The 22,323-nt window shown below is 43.7% G+C and overlaps 1 protein-coding gene across 2 annotated transcripts in view; it reads left to right on the forward strand.

Annotated features, from left to right (window-relative positions):
* The first annotated feature begins 372 nt into the window (after positions 1-372).
* wu:fb95e10 (cell surface glycoprotein 1) overlaps positions 373-22,323 on the forward strand; it is a 31,015-nt gene continuing 9,064 nt past the window's right edge. Inside the window, exons 1-3 of one of the 2 annotated variants that reach the window (XM_038693739.1) lie at positions 373-651; positions 14,189-14,920; positions 16,307-16,385. In XM_038693739.1, coding sequence (XP_038549667.1) covers positions 14,296-14,920; positions 16,307-16,385 — 704 coding nt within the window. In that variant the 5' untranslated portion in view covers positions 373-651; positions 14,189-14,295. Of the gene's footprint in view, positions 652-5,486; positions 5,509-14,188; positions 14,921-16,306; positions 16,386-22,323 lie in introns of those variants that run through there. The other variant, XM_038693749.1, reaches the window with a different exon arrangement.

Raw genomic sequence — 22,323 nt, forward strand, 5'->3', positions numbered from 1 at the left:
GAAAGTAACCGTAAGAAAGGGAATAGGTTGGGTATACTTCCTTTACATTGTTTAATATTGAAGTGTAAAATCATTTTCAGCTTGTTTTTCTGTAGATCGACTAATAAGTATCAATTATTTTCATCCCTATAGCTGACACACGTAGAGACTTTTTGGGTACCACTTTGCCTGTAGGGCCCTGCTTTCGTACGTAAATGACTCATTAATGTCGCGTTTTCCAACTGCACCTGAAGGAAGCGGCATCCCCGTCCTCTCCTCCTTCTCCTGCCCATCCATCCGTTCACCGGTGTGTGTGTGTGTGTGTGTGTGTGTGTGTGTGTGTGTGTGTGTGTGTGTGTGTGTGTGTGTGTGTGTGTGTGTGTGTGTGTGTGTGTGTGTGTGGACTGAAGCGTCATTCTCCTCCTTTCTTCCTTCCAGTGAACGCGCATCACTTGTGAAAAACGACGCTCGAGACCCAGAAGTTCCTTGTCTGTCGGCTCGGCTCGACCACTCGCTCCGCTCTCGCGCGTCATTCTTCCGTTTTTTCCCGGGTTCATGTTTTAACCTCATCCTCACTTTCGTTTTTTTCTGGCTCGAGGACTCAGTCGGGTTGTGCTGCTAACACAGGGCGTAGCTGGAGAGGATTTTGCTAGCTCGCCGCTGCACTGACTGGTAAGGGCGAGAGATTGTTTTAGCTTTAGCTAGCATGCTAACGTCAGTTTGTAACTACTGCCAGGCTAATTAACGTTCACATAAACTGACTGAATAATTAACGTTATGTCTCCCGTGCGTTGCACAGTCTCAGTTGTGCTTACCGTGTTATTATTTGTGCTTCCTCATTTTAACACTAAACAATGCATTGCAGAATTGTGCTGGCTTTTTGTGTGAATGAATATTTCTGTTAAATGTGCAGCTGAAAAGGTCTGAAAGGTTTTGTTTTAGTGTCACCTCATCTTTGTGTCCGTGAGCCGCTCGGTTTCAGATTCAGTTTGCTGTTGAAAAGGGAATTGATGGGGCGGTGGCAGGCAGCATGGTAGCTGGAAGTGCTCAACAGACACGTTAGGCTAACTAAAATCAGATTTATTGTTTTAATTCATGGTCTTTTTTTATTTTTACAGAATATTTTCCCTCTTTGTGTGACCATTTTGTCTTTTCTCCCTCTCTAAACTTTTTTTTTTCTCCCTTATCTCCCCTCCTTCTCCATCCTCCGTCGCGGATGCCCATTGTTCTGTGATGGGCCAAGTGGTGTGAGTGCTGAGAAATGTTTCAGTCGACTCAGGGAGGGGAGAGCCGGCACATTTAGGGCTAATATTTTTTGCGTATGCCTACTCCGTTTTCATGTCAACTAAACAGAATAACGTTAGGGGCATTAGTGGCATGTTTAAGCTGTGATTGCCTCAGACGTGTGTGTGTGTGTGTGCGCGCGCAGAAAGCTGAAATGTCTCTGAGCGAACAGACTCATGCTGGCATGTAATCAGAGGTGATTAATATCACCCCCAAAAGTGATCAGCTATTGTGGTGTGAGGGTTAAGGCTGCAGGGCCTTGTAGCTGCTCCTTCACTGACTCTTTTATTTTATTTTTTTATTTATTTTTTTGGTGAGTGAGTGCAACAAGACAGATTACACTCCCCTCTGTAGAACAATGGGGAGGAGAAAACAGTGCCAGCTCCCAAATCCTGGCCAAGAGCATTTAATAAACTGCAAACATGCAAGCATTGAAAATCTTTATCCTTTGCCCACAACTCAGTTCTCCTCCCCCACAGACAGCGACATCAATTGTCTCAATCTTTGTGGCCACAATGGGCACTGGTCGGTCAAAGATGTGTGGTCATCGACCATGAGGTATTGATGTCATCGTGATTAAATGGCATCCCAGGGCGACTAATGTGAGCACTTTTAAGGCTCGGCCACGCAGGGTTTGGAGACACTCCAGGACTCTTAAGTCAGAGGTGGCCAAAGCCATCAGCTAGTCCGCCCCCCCTGCGCACGGATGAGAGAATGGCTGACTCAGTGTTGGTGGATGAGGCAGGGAAATGGAGGACAGACAGGCGGCCTAATGCAATCATGTGAAATTAAATTTAGCTGCCATTACAAAACCACTCTGTTTTTATGAAGATATTTAAGTTGGTCTTAAAACATTTATTAGTTGGAGGATGTGGATTACTAACAGATGCATTTTGTGTGTAGAGAGGATATGTCAGAAACTATACTTGAATAAATAAAGCTAATTATTTTAATTGTGAAAAAAAAAAAAGTAAAATGTGGGTACAATGCTCTCATGTCCAATTTTGAGTGGACTATAGTTACATATTTTTTTTTGTTGTTGTTGGCGTGTTTTTAAAAGGCGGCGTCACCTTGTCTTCTGTCACTGGCAGATCTGCGCTCTCTTAGATGAGCTAGAATAAAGGGTGTAAGTGTCTACAGTGTTAGTGACTCACCGCAATAAGAGGGAGTGCGCATTGACAGTGTCCGAAACAATCCTGCATATTAGAGGGAGCATAGATTAAAAAAATTAACTACTAATGCTGAAATAATGATTAAATTAATCGAGTGGCTTGACAAACTATTAAATAGTTGTAATTTTGATAATGATTAGTAATCATTAAAATTGTAGAAAGTGTTCTTTAAAAACTTTTTTTATTGTCAGTAATTTATTAATTCAACTCTAGCTGAAACAATTCAACACGTCATTGAATCTAGTCGATCAACAGAAAAATAATTTTAATAATAATTTTAATGACCAAACAAGTGGTCGGCAGATTTATAGCTAATTTAAAATCTTTCACAAGCTTATATTTTATGTCAGTTTAAATACTAATAACCTGTTTTGCCCTCAGCTGGCCTATCGACCCATGCTGCCACCATCCTGAGAGGGGAGATGATTGTTGCATTAATAGACCTGTGCGTCAGCTTGACCTTAGCCCAAGGACCCCCCCCCAGAAGCTCTGAACTTCTCAATTGTGACAAGGGCATGCCTGTCCCTCTGGTCATCAGGTTTTTTCCCGCCTGAACTCGTGACCCTTGCACTTCTTAGTGCCATTAAAGATTTCTACCATCATGTGTAGCCCTGTTTTAAGCGATGGCAGCAACAGCACAATAGTTTAGCAAGTTTAATAGCAAGATTATCAAAACACCAACAGCGCCTGTATGTTAGGCTGAATTTCCTTCTCTGTTTTCTGGGCGATTGAAGCTTGAGGAAACTGCCACGGGCACATCACTGAATCTGTGCAGTGAAGATAAAACAGAGATAAACTTTGCTGTGGTCTGTGCACCCAGTCATGATAGCAGCCACGGTTGTCACAGTTGTCGGGGCATTCAGTTGGCAACTGGCTGTGCGATTTTGAGGCTGTATTTGCCAACAGCTGCAGTAATTTGCTGTGTTTGGACGCTCTGAATTCCACTGGTGGGAGGATGGATACTGGACATGGTTCACAGCCCTGTTGCTAGGCTTCAAGACAAAAATTTGTGTCAAACTCTCCTCTTTACATTGACATTGCTGTACGTCTGCTGCACTGGCCCAGTGGCTGCTGTAGTCAAGATTATGTCAGAGGCTACCCAGCCTGCCCTCACCATAGCCACGTGTGGAATCATAGGCATTTGTGCAAGACCCTGGTGCTGACAGAATGATAGACCTTTTCGTCGTATCAGTTTCTCCTGGTGACATTTAAATCTTGCTGTGCCCTGTCTTAATGTATTTGTTTGTTGCTATAAAGATGTATCATCAACTCTCCACAAAGTGCTAAAAGCATGTCTTTGGTTGTTGTGGATGTGGTAAATGCTGAGTTTCTGGCAGTTAGTAGGCAGATGTTGAGGTGTTTTGTGGCCAGTTGTGTGGTTTGCCCTTAGAAAGCTGTAGTTAGTAGGTGTGTAGCTGGTCAACCGTCCAACCTGTCTGTTGTCCTGCGAGGGATCAGATTCCGTCTGGAACGTGCCTTGTTGCACTTCAAACAGGAGGACATAATCCTCTTATGGACACAGTCCCTCCACTTGTACTTTGTGTGCGTGTGTCCGTGTCCCCGTGCAAAATCTCGAGAGAACGCCGAAGTCTCTCGGGTGTGTTTCTGCCATCCTGTCCAGATGCTTTGTTCTGCCCTCTTCCTCCGTCCCTGTATCTACTCTATCTGGTGTCACTGATCCAAGCCACCAGCTGGTCCTGGGCTGGCCTGATCTCATTTACCCCCAGAGAGGAGCTTGTTTGTGGGCAGACGGCCCATTATGGAGCTGATCCAGCGGCTCTTCAAGTTACAAATTAGCTTTAGTTTCTATGTTGCCTCTCTGTCGGGTCTTCTGTCTCTTCTCTTGCTGTTTCATGTTTGCCCAATGTCTACACCCCCCCCCCCCCCCAATTCTTTTTTTTTTTGCCTCTCCTAAAACCTTGTCACTATCTCTCATCTCCCAGGGGAGGGAGTTAACAGCATCAGAGGACCTGCCTTACTAATGCACTTCCTCTCTCTGTCTCTGTCATTCCCATCTGTGGAGCTGCTAGGCTTGCTCCCCACTTCCTCCTGTGCGATCAATAGTTGAGCTCTGTGCTAGCCTGCTGGTCATCCCTGCAGACGGTGGAGCTCAGCCAGGCAGTAGTAGGAACCTCGCCGTTGCGGCCTTGTTTGTAGTCGAACTCTGTCTCTGCCCTTATTGTCTTGGGGCTAATGGACCCTCTTGCCCTGCCTCTCCACGGTATTGTCTAGTTTCTGGGACATACTGACGCCTCTGTTACTGCTTAGTATCCCTCCCTCATTCTTTCTTGCCTTTCTTGAGCTTCTGTCTGTCCCTCTCTCTCTGTCCCTGTAGCTGTGTCTGTGTACTGTGTGAGGACAGTCGAAGCCGACTGTACAAGATTACCGTCTCTCTTTGTCCAGGGTTAACGAGCTCTGTCATGTGTTAATCTGCCAGTCCCCAGGGGGGCGAGTTTCTCCGAGCCTGGACGCACCATGGGAAGGATGGGGTTTGAGTGTTTGTGTGTGTGTGTGCGCACGCATGAGCTAGTTTGATGTTGGAAGGAGTGGTGGGGGGGGGTGTGAACACATACACAATGTACCGCCCTAAACTGTGACGGGCATTGGCACTGACACCATTTGCTTGAGTCATATTTGTCTTTTTACTGATTTGTTGTATTATTTTGAGAAATGTAAAAAACAAAGAAGAATGTTTTCATATAGTCTTGTAATACGTTCATTTCAGTTGAGTTTTCACTTGAGGACATTATAAAAGAAGCTCCAAAGAGTGCTTAGGATTAGTGCCATCCTTTCTGATCACATGTTTCTGTGATCCAGGTGTCTGTCACACAATCTGCTGCTCTTTCTCACACACGCCAGCAGCCGAGTAAACAAGGAGACAGAAAAAGACCTGTTCCTTCCTCTCAGCTGGGCCGTTGTTCTGGCTCAGTGTGAGCACGAGAGCAGCCTATTGATCCACTGGAAATCAATTGGTAGGAATGACGGTACTTTACACCGTTAAGGAGTTCACCTGACAATCAGCAGAGGAGGAGACTGGTGTGTGTGTTTGTCGTGGCCCTGCTGTACGCTAGAGGTAGGTCTGGATAACTGATGGCACATTTTACAGCTTTTCTCTTTAAGTCTTCATATGTAAGTACTTTTCCATCCAGCTGTTTTTATTTGCGTTTTTAATTTGTACGTAAGAAGACCGGATTATTAATTTCAGAAAAATGTATCACAATTTGTAAGCGTAGCTGAGGTGGAAACTTGTATGAATAAACAGAAAAATTGTAAGTTTGATGGAAATCAGTAGTTTGGATATTACTGACAGCGTAATTTCCACATTATACAAAACTTATTTTTGTCTTGATTTGTTTTAGGTAGATTTGCCTCTAAAATGTCTCAGAACATTGTTCTATTGCTGTTCAGACACCATAGTCCCAATGAGAGAAGATCTGAATTGAATGAAGGGAAGACTTGCAGATACTTCTCAGGACTGAAAAAACCTCTTCTGCTTGTTTTGACAGAATTTAATCTTTGATTTGTTGCAGCTGATATTCTCCTAAAAAGGCGCAAAGCTAAGGCAGTAAAGCACAGCGTTCTTCAAAGGCAAATACAACATGTATATATTTATATAGCATTTCTGTTTTTTGTTACACTACCATTAGAATGATAACTAATTTCTTCATAATGTCTTATTTGCCAGATTGATTTAAATGTAACTGGAACTAAAAATACAGAGGGCAGCAATGATGTACCTTGAGGTTACAGAATAGTTTAAACAAAGTTGCAACAGTCACAGTGTGGGAACAGACACAGGGTTGTATAATTTGCCAGATTTTCATATTTGTGCACAACATTTTGATCCCGGTTGCTTCCTCACTCTCTCTCTCTCCCCTGCTCCCTCAGCCCTCCCACAGTCTGTGGGGAGCGCTATGGAGCGAAGCGGGCTTTGTTTGGAGTTTATTTGCGTGCACGACAGAGGCGGTTTCCTGACCTCAGGTCGGGGGTGTTTGGGGAATGTGTGAGCTGTGATTAGCATCAAGCTGACGGAGGCAGCGGCAGCACTGGTAACCCCCAGCTAGCTTTAACTGGGTGTCATGCACCACTCATCCGCCTCCTACACATACACCTATAATTTCTCTTTCTCTATGCTTATGCACATCCTCATCAGGGATGCGTTTGGTGGTAATCAGCCACTCGCCTCATGGATGGCTCTTAGGGGCCTCAGTGTGATCAGCAGCGAGCCGCACTGAGCTGACGAAGAGGCGGCGACGTGCAGAGAAACCATCCTACTACCTAAGTGTCATTAGAATGAGAGTCAGTGGTTGCCGTGATGGTGGGTAGAAGTGGCATTAGCTTTGAAAAGGTTTGTTGTGATCCTGGCCTGCTGTTACATAACTCCCAAAGTTCTAACGAGGAAGCTTTCTTTATAGAAGGCAAGGCTTTATTTTTACAGTATCATGTAAATGTCCTCATTGACTGTGGAAATTACTCTATTTCTTGTTATCTACCTGTTCAGTGTATGCCTGTCCTATAGCACTCATGTTTTTGCATTTGTGACCCTCTGTCAACCATTATGTTGTCATGGGCGTAACCACACATTCTTTGGGAGCGTTGTGTCCTCCCCAATTTTCAATTTCACAGATTAGTTTATAGTCTGGAAGCCATGTGTCTAAGTAGCCGTAAATTGGATGAAGAGTTGACTGAGACTGCTGTTGTGATTTAGAGTAGGTTGAATAGACAATCTCAGGCGCCATGCCAGCATGTGGCGTCTTCAATCTGACATTCTCCCCCTTGCAAAAAGAGGAGGGATGCACACACACTAAAACATCCTCACATGCCACCTTATTTTCATTTAATCAAATCTGAGGCCACTTGTACCAGCACACCTGCCCATATGCACTGGTGCTGCAAGCAAGCAAGCAAGCAGCAAGTTATTGAAGTGCTACTTTTAAATCTTCCAGAGTTGTGCTCCTCAAAGAGACAAGTTTGGAGCCGTTTTACATGATAACAGCAAGGAAGAACTGAAAGGTCAGATTGATATCCATATGAATATATATGTATATGTGTAATGATGTAAATTTTGACATATTTTAAAGGAAACTTTATCAAGACATGTTTTTGTCAATCTTTATCAAAATAAGGACTTTATAAATGTATAACGGACTATTCTAAAAATCTTAGTATTACTCTTTTATATTTTGATTGAAATAAACTGGATCATACACGGTCAGCCAAGGAAGAGGCATTTAACCCATGTCTTTCTGTATGAGACCAATAAAACATTTTAAACGGCTATTCAAGCAAAGACAGCCAAGACGGTGCTTGTATTTTCCTGCTTCGACATTTGTGTTTTTACATTACGATGTGTGCTTTGTATATCATACTCTGGCTGTAAGGAAGAGGATGGTTTATTACCAGAGCAAACACAGCAGGCCAGTATCTTTGGTTTTCTGCTTGTGAAGATAAAAGCATGTCAATTACAGGGTCAGAGGCCACCGAATGCTCGTTAAAAATGCCTTCAAAAACTAGAGGCGACCCACTAACACCCACCCCCCCCCACTGACGACGTCTTTGCTCTAGCCCTCTATCCTCTTACGGAGGTATTAGTTATGTCTTGAGTAATTCAATCAAGCTTGCGCATGTTCATGACAGCATTAGCTGAGGGTTACATCGGCCACAAAAGCTCACTTTCTTTTTGCATCTTTTCTGCCGTCTTCCCCGCCCCCCACCGCCACTGCCTCCTTCCCCCACAATCCCCTCTTTGACTACTATTTAGAGTAGGCCCCGGGGATAGAAGAAGGCTCACAGAATGCGTATGTGTGTACACAGTTGTGTACTGTGAAAGCAGAGCCAACTTTCTACCACGGCGATTCATACATGGCCTTGGATGGTTGTTCGGTTAAAATGGGGGAGTGAGCAGGGGCACTTTGATTTAGGCCTTTGTGAAGAGAAGGCGAAGAGACTCTTGTTTCTAACTGACAGTGTTCGTGATAAGATGTGAGCACACATCACAGCCCAAGAGCAGATTTGACATTAACTTAACATTTAGCTCAATAACCCACATTGCCGCTTGTTAATTTTAATCTGCATTATGAATCACAGCTACCCTTTGCACTATTTTCCTGTGAGCAGTTCTTTAAGTCTATCCTCCTGCTGTATTTTAAACAGGCATGTTTGGTACATGTGCACCCTCCCCTGCACACACACACTAGTAGATTGTACAAAAAGGGGGTCAAAGTACCAGTTTTCTCTTTAAATATGCTGATGACCTCATTATTGAAGAACGGCATGTTTGTGTCTAGACAGTGAGAAGAGCTTAGATCCCTCAGTGGAGCTGGATGCCTTCCAGTTATTGACAGTATAGACTGTTGTGTGTCGGATACACACACACACACACACACACACACACACATTTTGTTCATGTCCCTGTGTGGGTATTAGGAAGGGATGATGCCTAGGAGGATGATCTCACCTTGCAGAGCTGGCTTGGCCATCATTAGCTTACTGCTTGAGGCCTATTATGTGTAATAATAATAATGACAATAAATAACAACACAAATAAACTACATAGCTTTTGGCCAAAAGCTAACTTTAAAAAATATCTTAAAATACAAAATCCTTTTAATGAAAGAAAAACAAGAAAGGCACCTTTTATGAGATCTAATTAAAACTTTAAGAAATAAAACATGTAAACTACATACACAAACAACAAGAGTCATTTACTGGTCTTTCGTGATCCGGTGCTTTGACCGCTGCCTTTGGTGTTTGTGTGGCTTAGTTATTGTGTGGGTTTCCTTTGTTTTCAGTGACTGTGTAGCTCACCATTGAGGATTGCAGAGAATTCGGAGTGGGATGCTGCCTGGAAGCTGCTACCACATGACTCTGACACATTGTGAAGGCCAACAAACACATTTTTGCAAAGTCAACTACATTAGTTTACAGTTAAAAAATCTGCCAAACCTGGAGGAAACCAGCTCAAGACTCCCACTCTACTTCCATACTACTCTGTTCAATCTCCACCCTTTGTTTTAGCTAAATACGGAGGATCACAACTGCAGCCTGCTGAAGTAGTTATTCTCCTGCAGATCCTTTGTTCGCTCAGGCCACAGGAGGTCAGGACAGCTGACCAGCTGCCTGGTCTGAGTTAGCTTGACCAGAAATTCTCAACAGATTAACCCATTTTATGTTCTGAACATTTCACACAGTGCACAAGTGTTTCGGAACGGACCTAATGTAGCAGACACAACCATCTGTCTGGAATCTGCTGCTGGAAATGTGCACTAACTCAAAAGCCATTATGTATCAGGTCATTTAATACATTCTGTCCCTGATGGGTTGAAAATGCCAGCTTCTGAGTTGCAGCCTAGGTTGTAGCCTTGGCGGGACCAAAGATGGTGTAAGAGGATTTCTGGGAGCCAATCCGTGTTTTCCCTTGATGCTCGGAAAAGGTTGGTTCTTAGTATTAAACAGTCGGATGGAAGAGGAATTTTACTTAAGAAAAAGACTCTTACTCTGCCTTTTTAGGTTTATTCATATCAAATTGGTAGAATAGAGATCTAATACTGAATTGGTCCACCTTAAGTATTACCACTGGAGGAATTTAATCCCAATGTAGCATTATGTAATGTAACATATGGAAAGGTTAAATCCACTGTCAGGAGCTGTGGTTGAGGTGCGAATGAACCAGCACCTTTTTGTTTTGGTGAAGCTGCTTACTTGTTAATGGAGAAAACTAGGGTTATGCCACACAGCACTATTGTCCAAATGTGTGTAATTGTATGAATGTGAAGCGGGGTGGATAAAAGAATGCTTTCTCAGCTAAATTGTCCATTGATATGTAGAATAAAATGATTATTGAGAAATTTAACCCATTCTGAGAAAACATGGTTCAGCAGTGTTTGGTAACATTATTAAAATAAACATTATTAAAGTGAACATTTTCCAGCCTCTGAATATGTATGGTGTTCAGCTCTCACCCAGTACGTTTTTTTTTTTAGCAACAGCTCTTTATCCGTTTCAAAGTGAATAACTCTCTTCAATCTAATTAGGTTTAATGAAAACCTATAATGGCATTAAGATAATGATGTTTCAGTTGGGAGTGCTGCAGTAATTGGGGATGAAATTCAAGATAATATGAAGCTGTGGCTACATGTTGAAGAAGACTGTGCAGTAAAGAAACAATCATGTGAAGTCCAAAGCCTTACAAATGGAAAAATACGTATTGTAGCTTATGGATTTTTTCAGATTTCTTTATGGTGGTCACAATTACCAAAGCCCAAAGAAATGGTAGAAAAGTAAAGTAGGAAAGATGCTACAAGATAAAATCATGGTAAATGTATGTACAGGGTCACTGGGGCTTTAAAAGCTGAATGCCAGGGTGAAAAATTAACTTTGGCAGCAAACCAGCCATGAATTCTTTACCATCATTTCTGTTTACATGGCTGCTGAAATAGTGAAAGTGTTTCGATGGGTCTTAAATCCTGACCCCACCTCCAGTTTCTGTGGAGGGTGGATAAAAAGTATGTTCCTGCCCTGGTTGCTAGCCTGTTTATGCTTACCACTGACTAATGTTCCTAATGACGTGGAGCCGGGCGAGTGAGCAGTAGAGCCAGAGAGAGAGAGAAGTGCACTCTCACAGCTGTCTGGAGACATGCAGGAGAGAGAGACATGTTTTTCTGGCTGTGGCCGTGCAATCAGGATTTATCTCTCTCTCTCACACGCACACGCACACACAGACACACACACACACCAGCAGTGTGGGGTACTTTGGAGAGGAGCAGTGAGATGAACAGCCTGGCCAGATGCTTTAGTTTACTGTGGGAACAGCAGAGCACTGGAGGCTGAAGGAGAGAGGAGGGAATGGTGATTAGACATATTTCCTGGTTCACTGCTTGGTCGAATTAGGTCACAGTGTAAACTATACAGGGTCTTAGTCAAACAGTGATGTGCTTGTATTAGAGATTTAGGAGTATCAAGTGGGTGGAGTTTGATTGTCCTGATGCAGTTAGCCCAACAAATCCTGTGCCCAAAGTGATTTAGAATAACTTCCTGTGACCTGTTTTGGGCTGTAAACAGTACTTGACACAACTGTAATTGACTGTTCGCTAAACCCGTCCCCCAACAGCAATTGTCCAATCATAGCTTAGCAACTGCAGTTAGGCACAAAGGCCCCTCAAATCTTGTTTTTTTTTTTCTCCATATGTCATGACCTCTACATGATCATCAGCTGTCTTTATACAAATAAATTAATTAATTAAATCTGCCCCCCTATTCCGGCTCCATACCTTTCATACAGCGTGGCAAGCCAGCATTTTGGCGCAATACTCCCAGAAAATACTGCAGTATGAAAGCGCCTATCAACTGGTGTGGATGCTGATTTTTTTAATTGAAACATGTAGCTTTAGCTGCAGTTTTTTAGCACGATATCGCAGTCATCAAGTGCATGGTTAAGACCCATTTACAGGGTTCTCAATTTAAAATCTAGAAACATTAAAAAGTCATCTAGAGACAGCGTTATGAACCAACTGATGGAGCTAATGACAAGTTGCCTTTGTCTCTTTGTCCGGGACCTGTCAAAAATGATAATTTAAGTGACAAATTTGCCGCTATCATTATTGTGAACTGCATTATGTGCCTAGCTAAAGGGGGTGGGGTTAGTCAACAGTCAATTCCACGATTTTCGGTTTTCTTCAGCCGCCTGAAAGTTAAGTGAAATATGAGTGCAGAGGATAAATGAAATGCAGTCTGAACCACAGTGTGGGACTCAAACAAACTCCAACTCTCACTGTCTCTATTCCCTCTTCCTCACACACAGCAGTGCCCACCCTCTCTCCTAAAAGCTGCGACTGGTTGTGGTTAGTAACCTCATTAGGCCAACTGTCCACATTTTATAGCCTCACTGGCATTTAGAAACCCCTTGTGACTGAAGGGTGCGGTATGAATCGGTTCTTGCAGCTACCCGCTGTCTCCCTCTCAGCCTCTCCGGTTGTTTTGGGTGGCACTAGCTGTGTGTATCTCTTGTTGTTTGGGATGCATGGATATTTTTTGCTCAGTTTCTCTCTCTCACCCTCTGGCCCTGCTCAGCTGCTCCGGCCATCTGTGCAAAGGCAAACAGAGAACAGAGGGATGGAAGGAGAGCGGTAGTGGTGGGGGAGGAAAGACATCGAGGAGGGGAAAACGTTTGGGAGAAAGGCAGGATCAGTGGAGAATGAAAGGAGGCCTTTTGACATGTGAGATTTAGTTTGGAGGATGAGTGAAGGATGACGGAAGAGGGGAAAGAAAGATGAGGAAGAGTGTGCGGGATTTGTTTCCAGGAAGCTTGTGGCATAAAGATGATGTCTGTCCTCTAGAAATAGGACAGTGAGTGTGTGCATACAAGTTTAGGTCAGTGGAAAGTAGGATGACTAGTGATGTCTGGATTTTAGAGTTGGACCAGCAAACATCAGCCAATAGTGAGCTCATTTTACATCTCGTTTTTTTCCCCCTGTCTCTTTTCTCCCTCTGTCCCGTCGTCTCTTTCTGTTCCCATGCTCCACAGGGCAAGCCTCTTCCTCTGGGCCGGCCTTTGTGTTGCCTCAGAGTTTGCCTCACCACTTACCCTCCTGCGCAGCCGGCTCCTCGCTCTGTTTGTAAACTTTAACAAGCCAGTTTCCTGCTACCCTTCCCACCACCACTTCCCTCTCTGCTTCTCTCAAACTTGTAAAAAAAACCTATGCTGTTCCTCTCGTCCTCCCATTTAAAAGTAACTGAGGAAAACACAATAAGAGACAGTTGTCTTATATTGATGGAGACAATGTATGATAGCTTGGATGACAGACGGCTGCCCTTTATCAGGCCTCATATGATTCACGTCCCACTTCTTGTCCTCAGTTGCTCATGTCTCTGACTGCTCTGTTTGTGGGTCGACCTTTCTTTGGGTTTATTGTATGTGCCTTGACCCACTTAGCACATACACCCAAGCCTTTTTCATCCTTACCCTACTTAGTGTTTCTCATCCATATGCAGGTACTACAGGTGGCACTGACTGTGTGTGTGTGTGTGTGTGTGAGTGTGTGTGTGTGTGTGGAATTTGCGTGCTAAAGCTTTTTGCACTCTGTTAAGTGTACTATCCCAGAAAACTAGTCTTCCACACTAGTGACTCTGATGCCATTTTGTACCAAAGAAGCCAACCCGTAGCAGCTACTCTGGCCAAGTGTGTCACTGAGCTTTTTAGCATCACAGAGGGGACCATTTGCCACTGCAGTTGGCATTGAAATTAACGAAGGCTATTTGTAGAATGTGTTGTTTCTACAGTAGACATGTCTTCCTCTACCCCTTCTTCTGTGATGTCTGAGACAGTACACACTTTCAACTCATCTAAAAATGTAGATCTAATTGTTTATCCTAAGGTTGCCTGGACTTATTAAGCTGTGATGTGTTTTTGCAGCACCTTTGTTTGTGCCTATGTCTTTCTCTATGTGTTATGTTGTCCTAGGTAGGCTTCAGTCCTCCCCTGGGTTTATGCAGCATCTCAGTCTCCTATAAAAAGTAAAAAGGCACATCCTGTTCCATTTATGTCCTGCAGTCAATATGCCTGCTGATTCTTGCATAAAAGTATTTCTCTGTGTATGTGTGATGCTGAAGCTGTAAGAAGGTACAAGCCTCCGCTTTATCTGACTCTTAGACATTCCTGGGGCTCTGTCTGCTGATCAGAGAGACAGCTACTGTTCATGTCTGGTCTTGCTGTTGGCTAACTGTGCTGTACTCTATATTGTCCTGTCTCTCTGCAGACTAGAACTTGCTATCTCCAGAACACCTGTAGACCTGTGGACATCCTGTGAGATTTAAGTCAGTCAGCCGTACCCTTCTGAGACGGACCACTACCACTCAAGGGGAGATGAAGCCGGATGGGGTTGTCACGGCAGCGCTGGAGCCAATGGAAACGTTGGAATCCAATCCAGTAAATGAGGCAGCACTGGCCGTGGGACAGGAGCCCAACCAGGCAGCCAGTCCAGAAGAGGACAAGATGCCACAGCAGCCTGTAGGTGAGACCGTCCAGGTGGGACCCCAGGCAGACCAGGCCAAGGAAACCCCAGCTGCCAAGACCGGCAACAAGACTTCAGGAGACTCCAAAGCCAAGACTACAAACAAAGCTACGGCCAAGACAAAACCTGGTACCACCAACCCAACCAAGACCACATCAGGCTCACGGCCCAACACAGCCCAGAGCCGCCTCTCAAATGGCGTGTCTAAGCCCCAGACCAATGGAGTGGCTAAGAAGACCCCGCCTGCTGCAGTCAAAAAGAGCACCCCAACCACGGCACCCTCCAAAAAACCAACAGGACCGGCCGCAGCCCCAGCCTCCAAAAGCAAAGTGGGCGAGAAGAAAGCCACAGGGGCTGTCCCTGCCACCGATGGCACAAAGTCGATGACCGGAACAGCAGCAGCAAAGAAGACGCCATCCACACCTGCTAATGGTGTCAAAACCAGCACCACTGCAGCAGCTGCTAGAAAGCCCCCAGGTTGGTGAAAATGTTAGCACAAAACAAAAAGTTGACATCAGTGCGAAAACTTCAGTCCAGAATGTAGGCTGTCTGGCAAAAACATTCACAGTAAGTCTAGCATGAAATGTTTTCCCAGCTCTAACACTAATGAGGAGTGTTCATTGTAATGTGATAACATGCGGATAGATGCACATAGGATGAATTCAGCACACATATTAGACATGCCAGAGTGGCTGCTGCTAATGTAGAAATGCATCTGCCCTAAATACTTATGACCTACTGTATGAAAGATATGTCTACCTGACCTATATCCTCGACGTATCATACTATATACTAGGGCTGCAACTACCGATTATTTTCATTGTCGATTCGTTTTTGGGTTCAGAAAATGTGGATCACTGCTTCCCTAAACCCACGTTGATGTCTACAACCCAAAGATATTCAGTTTACTGTCATTGAGGAGTAAATAATCCAGAAAAAAATTACATTTGAGTAGTATCTGTGCAAAGTTGGTCACTAGGGAGGTGTTTTCACATTCCTCTACTGAAAGGGGAGACGTCCATATATTTCCCTAAATTCTGAGATTCAAATGAACCCCGGGCAAGCAAGGTTTGGTACCAAATTTGATAGCCAATCACTGTCAAGCAAATGCCACTGGCATAGAAACCTGAAACCTCTAGCGCAGAGTAGACACTAGAGATGTGTTGACCACAAACATGGTAGAGTCTGCAGTTTCTGGATGTAAACCGAACCCTGGAGCTTCCTTCCTACTATCTACCATGTAATAACAATGGGACATTTTGGACGCACTGTAACATCGCAGCAGGTAATATTTTATGTTTCACAGCCACGAACGCTGTGTCAGCTAGCTAACAAGCTGAAAAACAACATAAACAAATATAAGATGCTAACCACACTTAACATTCTGTTGCATCTGCTAGTCACTGATTTTTGGTGCACAACACTCCTGATCTGAGTCTTCATCTGCCTGAGGCTCAACATGGCTGAATCTCTCCAGTGTTTTCCCCCAAAGCCAGCCATCTTTATGCACACCGCTCTTTCACATGTCAGCCCAGCGCAGTCACTGGTGGTGGCCGTGTCACTCATAGATCCAAAAAGAAAGAGTAGGTGTGCTTCCAGCCCTTTTTCAGAGAATTTTTAACTTTTTATATGGGAAAATGATAAATAAAATATTAATCATTGCAGAGTATTTTTAGATACTGTACAGCTTGTCTGGAAGGGAACTTACTCATGACTGATGAAGCGATTTTGAAATTGTTGGCATTTAATTTAATAGTACAACTAACTGATTAATCAAATAATCATTGCAGCACTAGTATATTACACTATACTATATAATACTTTTTTATTGTTCTTTACATATTTCTCTCTCCTCTCCTACAGCTCCCAAGCCTGCCTCCGCAACTCCCACCAAGCCTAGCTCTGCTGCCTCACCCAAGCCCCCTGTTTCTAAGACAACCAGGTACACCATTTGTGGAGTGTGTGTGTGTGTGTGCACGAGCACACACAGGCCTGAAAGAGATTTTCTGTGTGTCTGTAGAAAGCACAGGCAGCTGTCTATAATTGGTCTTCTTCTCAGACATCCTCCTAAGTGGGCTCCGTTTTATTAAAAGCCATTCCAGTGATTTATGAGCAAATCAGCAAATTTGCTCCTGAACAGCAGCAAATCCAAATAAATTGCCAAATAGATGAGAACTGGGAGGGGGGAATAAGTTCAGCATTATAAAGCTGCTCAGTGCCAAGTGAAAAGCAGTTGGTTCAAAAAGGCTTCACTTGGCTACAGGTTCAAAGAAGACCCTGTTAAAGAAAAGCCACCCTGGAGGAATGAGGGACAATGATCCCCCACATAGGGGCTTGGAAGGACTGGGTATAAGTAGGCCAGCAACCAGCCAATGTCAGAGCAAGCCTTAGAGGAATGCCTCACAGGGTTTCAGCAGAGAAGCATTATACAGCAGCATTATTAATAAAACAAGTTTTGGGAAGGAGCGGGGTTTAGAGGGAGGAGGAGGAGCAGTTGGAAGAATTAATCGAGAACAAGAGAACTGTTTTTTTTCTTTAGAGTGAGAGCTTGTGTGTCTGTATACCAGCATGTGAGGTCAACATGTGTTCCTCACCTGAATCACACTGTGTGCATGGTGCTGGGTCCTGAGGTGACTTGGCGATGGACCAGGAGTCCAGGCTGAACGAGGCCTTTGTCTGAGACAGAGATGATCATGATCAGATAGAGCTTTTGGAAGCCTGACCGTGGGCCAATCCCACTGCCTCTTCCTCTTGTTTGTTTGTGTTTTCTTCCTTACTGTTATGCCACCATGGTTTATGATATGATGTGTTATGTCACCTTGTTGGTATGTCTGTGTGTAGACACATTGTTCAGTCAGATGCACTTGCGTCAAACAGAGTTAACCCTCGTAGCAAGAAACCAGGAGAATAACCACATACTGCAAGAACCCCCAGGAAGATGCTTAACGGGATAGTTTGACATTTTGGAAATTTGCTTTCTTGCCAAAAGTAAAATAAGCATATATGGTTACCAGACTGTCAAATATGAAAATTGGTATTTGGCCTCAGAGATCCAGTAATCCATCTGGGCTAAGAGGAACTGAGCATGACTTGCATGATGTCATCACAAGTATGATTTTTGTTTTTTTGGCATCTTTCCCTATTTTCTCATTTATTTAGTCACTGCCATGAGACTAACATGACGTATACACTAAGTTGCGAGTCACTTGCTTCCACCTGACAGAAAGGTGTTTCAGGTGATGATGCCTTAAGTCCCCCACCTGCCTCCACACTCCACAAGCAACAAGTAGTAGTTGGATTGTGGGGATTACACTCAGATTACAGCTTTATACAACAATTGATGTACAAACATCTAATTAAAAAGCATTACACAAGGGCACTCTGGTAATCACAGCTGCAGAACACAATGTTCATTGTGCTACCTGAACTGTTATGGTGATTTTATTCATAACCTTCATCATGATCAGCCAGTTTTCTATAGAACATGAACCCCCAGCTGTTCTTCAAATTTAAAAATCAAATCAGCGAACCCAAATGAATGCTATCAGAGTTCAGATCAACACTTTAAATTGTAAATACTGTTGGTATTTTAACAGCGACAGAATAGTTGTTGACTATTTGAGTAGCATACATGTAACATTCCTCAACAATCTCTCTCTCTCATTGTCATTGGTAAAGGCATAGTTTGGTATGAGGTACTTACCGTATTCTGCTCCGCTCATTGCATTACGCCACAGATCAGCACGGACTGTATAAAAGAAGTGGACGTAGTCATCGTGACATCACCCGTTGGTTTGAGAACTGCTGTTTTGAAGCCTGGAGTTTGGCCTTCGCCATGTTTGTTTATCGCAAACAGCGCCAGCGGATGTGACCAGTTGGACGAGACTTTAGAGCCAGCTAGCTTAGTTAGATAGGTGCATCTGTATTTTAACATGTTAACTGTCGTTTTAAGGATACGAGTCACTCTAGCCTGATTGACACGTCGCCATGGTAGCGACTTGTTAATCACAAGACAGTCCCGCCCTGAATCATACTCTGCTTTATGGTCTATTTTTTCCTCTAAATGGGACCATAATTCACTAAATGAACATCATGTTGTATTGAAGAAGACTTCAAACTAGCGATTGAGACCATAAACTCATTAGGAAAGTGTTTACTGAGGTAATAAATCAGGTGAGAAGTAGGGTCATTTTATCATTATTTCTAAGGTGCCGGACTTCTTTTTGCAACCAGAGGAGTTGCCCTCTGCTGGCCGTTCGATAGAATGTAGGTTTAAGGGACTTTTGAATGCGCCTCACTTTTCAGACCCGGAGGTTCCCGCTTGGTCAGAATGTTGGAAGATCAGTCTGAAATCAAACTTCACATTTCAAAGATGGCACGTGCTTGTGTTTTTCCGGGCTGTGCCGCTCTACCTTATTTGGAAGTGAACGGATTCCAGTCCTCAGTGGCACCAAATATCTCAGTAAAAGGGCAGTTCTTAAATTTTGCCTTAACTATTTTGGCCATAATCTCAAAATAGACCTTGAACTGTATGAGTCCAAGTCGAGAACAAGAAGAGCTTGAATGGGTCAATAGCCCCTTCCCACCCCTCATTAGTAAAGTGGATGCCCGGCTCGTGCTCCCACAAAGCCCTTGTTTTACTCGTCAAGTGACATGCTGGCTTTTTTTTTTTTTTTTTAATAAAAAGACTAATGAGCTCTGTTGGTTACACGCCAGGTAAATCTGTTAAAAGAGTGAGCTGAAAACTAGCTGAGGCTAATATTGTAATCAGGGTAAGATTAGATTATTAGTGTGTATCTAAGCATGCACTTTTGATGCAGTATTTTGTGTTGTTAGTGTGAGTCAGTAAAATGTGTTAGAGAGGTATAACCATTACTGACATTAGGCTTCTCTGACAGCACCATGTACCCTTGTAGGCATACTTTTTAATTCTGTGTGTGTGTTTGTGTACTTAAGCATTTGTATGTGTGACGTGCTTTGACGGGGCCATACATTTCTGCTTTAATTAGATTTACACCCCACCCCCAACACACACACACACACACACACACACACAGACACTACACAGTGGGTCTCTCAATTTACTCAGTGTTACTGTGAAGCTCAATTGATTTAATTCCATCTGCAGCAGGTTCCAGTTATCAGACAAAAGTGCAGAGCAAATGCAGGTTCACTAAGTGACATCAATCTAATTTAAGGCCACTCACACGGGGCTCCTCCTATTCAGCTAGAGGTTTTAGCTAAATTAAATTAGGTTTTTTAGTTGTTGCTGCCAGTGACTCTTAGCTCGTTCTTTGTCAGGCAGGTTTTTATTTATTTATTTTTTTTAAACAGACTTTTGACTGCTTTGTATATAAAAACCTTTAGATGTACACTTTTAGTAAGATAGTCTTTTCTGTCTAGACGAGTCTAATAGTCACAGCATTTCACCGCTTAAATAACTATCTCCCTTCACACAGTGCATTTTACCCGTCTACGAAAGCAGCAGCGGGTCAGTGAGGGTGTTGATAGTCTCCTCTATAGTAATATATTGTTTATGCACCATAGGCTATGACTGCTATGTAGTGAAGTGTACAGCTAAAGTGAAGATGTTGCTGTTTTTGTGTGGCATGTCAGCGTGTGCGCCCACAGCACACGGCCTGCGACAGCGAACATTTGAGCCGGATTAATGTGCAAATGGAGAAAGTAGAAATCATGGTGGGTTGTTTGAACATTACGTCTAAGCATGGTGGGATGTATACTAACAGTTGAGGTGTCAGCTTGTGTACATAAATGCACCAGTTTTTGGCTTCCTTGGGCAGCTCCAAAGATGATTCCTGTCCAGTTATGCATTTCTAATTGGGGATTGGTGTGCAGCATGCAAACTGCCCAACAGGACAATATAGCACATGGTGCATTCACTATATATATATGCCTCAGTGTGTGTACATATGTGCTGCTCATGGACGCTTGCATAGTAGGAGCAGTATGTAATTAGGATGCAGAGCATGTGTTCATTTGCTGGTAAGTCAGTATGATGTGGGGGTAAAGGGGGAAGGAGCTGCGGCATACGTGCTGGCCTGCCGAACACGTAGTACATGCGCATGTGCCGCTGAGCTGCTTTTTTCCTTACTGCCCTGCTGTCTGCAGATGCAGCAGTGTGAAGTAAAACAAAAATGGAGGCAGTGGAGTATGGAAGCTACATGGCTGAATAAGTCATGTGTCTCTGCTGAGCGTCCATCACTGCTGTCAGAGATACATGGAGACTGTGAGGGCGGTGCATACATTTGTGTGTGTGTGAGAGAGAAAGAAAGATGCAGAGGTAGAAAGAAGAAGCTGAGGACCAGAGGGTTTCTCAGTGTGAAACGGAGTGAAACATTGCCCTACGTTAGATCAGAGGACAGAGCAAGGGTATTCAGTCCTTACTGTACAACCTCAGAGGAGGAAATGGGCGATCAGGTGGGTTTCCATTTTTGCTGTCACCTTCCTGCCATCCACTCAGCCACCCATGTTCCCACATTAGTCATGCTGTTTTCATTACTGAGGGTCCCTCAGTGATGATAAATTTTTATTGCAGTGAGTTGAACACAACCCTCCTCATGATCTAACAAATTACTGCTGATGTGTGGTGAGCGGTAGTCGGGCTCCTTGCCCCAGACACCATTCGACAGTAAAGCATGAAGCAGATGACATGTTGCGCAGGCTGTAAATCTTCCGTCCTGCTATGGGTGTGGCCCATCACTGTGATGCAGTCTTCCGCTGCCATGATTTTATAGATGTAGCCAGAGAGCCAATTACCAAATGGATTTTGAGGAAATGAGTCAGATGGAGGGAAGAAAAGAGGGGCAGAAGGAGGTGTGTATATGTTCCACTGTGAGACAAAGGTTTAAGTGTGCAAGGGTGTGTCTTTGGGTGTGATCAGATATAATGGATATTGGAGAAAACAAATTTTGGAAAGCAGTGTTTTTTTTCTCTCTACCAGACCCACATAGTAGCTGTTCTATTTTCAAACATAAGCTGAACGTGTGAAAAAAGATTTTTTTAAATTGTCTCAATATTCCTTCTCAAACTAATTTACCTCATTGCGTGTACATATATACCCATGTAGGGAACATTTGGTAATGGAGTGAGAGAAAACTCTGCACTTTTCCACACTCACTATATAGTGATTATTCTGTGTGAATTCTTAATTAGCTGCATAGTACAGTACTCTTCATCAGGTTGAGGTGGAATTGTATCTACATGAACATTGAGCTCCTGGGTCTGCACTTTATGCTTTGCTGCTGCTGCAGAGCAGTGTGGCAGGCTGACAGGTAGACACCACCATGGCTTAGTCTGAATTCAGATCAAATCAGGCTTTGCAGCGATTAGCCACAGCGATTAGCCACAGGGTTGTGTGGCGGTGTGGGCGGGTTTATTTGTGCTTTAGAGTGTAACCACTGTGAAACAATTAGAAATATAACATTTTATTTCTCTGAGTCATCAGCTCTCTCTCTGCCACCGCCCCCTCTCCTCAGTCACTCTCTAGATCCCTCGACTGTTGCTGTCTCGCTTTCTTTGCAAGCCAGACACAGATGTCAAAGCAGGGTACACGAAATAAACCAAGCAAGGACATAACTGGGAGAGTATAGTTTGGGCCATGAACTCCGCTTCATTGATATTCAGGCTGACTGTGAACAGTTTGACCGGTCTGATTACCGGATCGGTGAATTTTAGCTGGGTTTTGGCATCCACTACGACCACTATCGCTGCAGCCTAAACAGACTAGCCCCATTCAAATGAATAGGAGGACTGGCATTTTTGCCACAGCGCCTGATTTGGTCTAAATTCAACCTTATGGCTACCACAGTGGGTTCCTTGCTCCTATTGAACCGTAGAGGTACATTAGGAAAGGAAGAACA

The sequence above is a fragment of the Micropterus salmoides genome, unplaced genomic scaffold, assembly GCF_014851395.1.
Source record: "Micropterus salmoides isolate LMB-PRFRI ecotype aquatic unplaced genomic scaffold, ASM1485139v1 Ms_hic_scaffold_10, whole genome shotgun sequence".
Classification (NCBI taxonomy): Eukaryota; Metazoa; Chordata; class Actinopteri; order Centrarchiformes; family Centrarchidae; genus Micropterus; species Micropterus salmoides.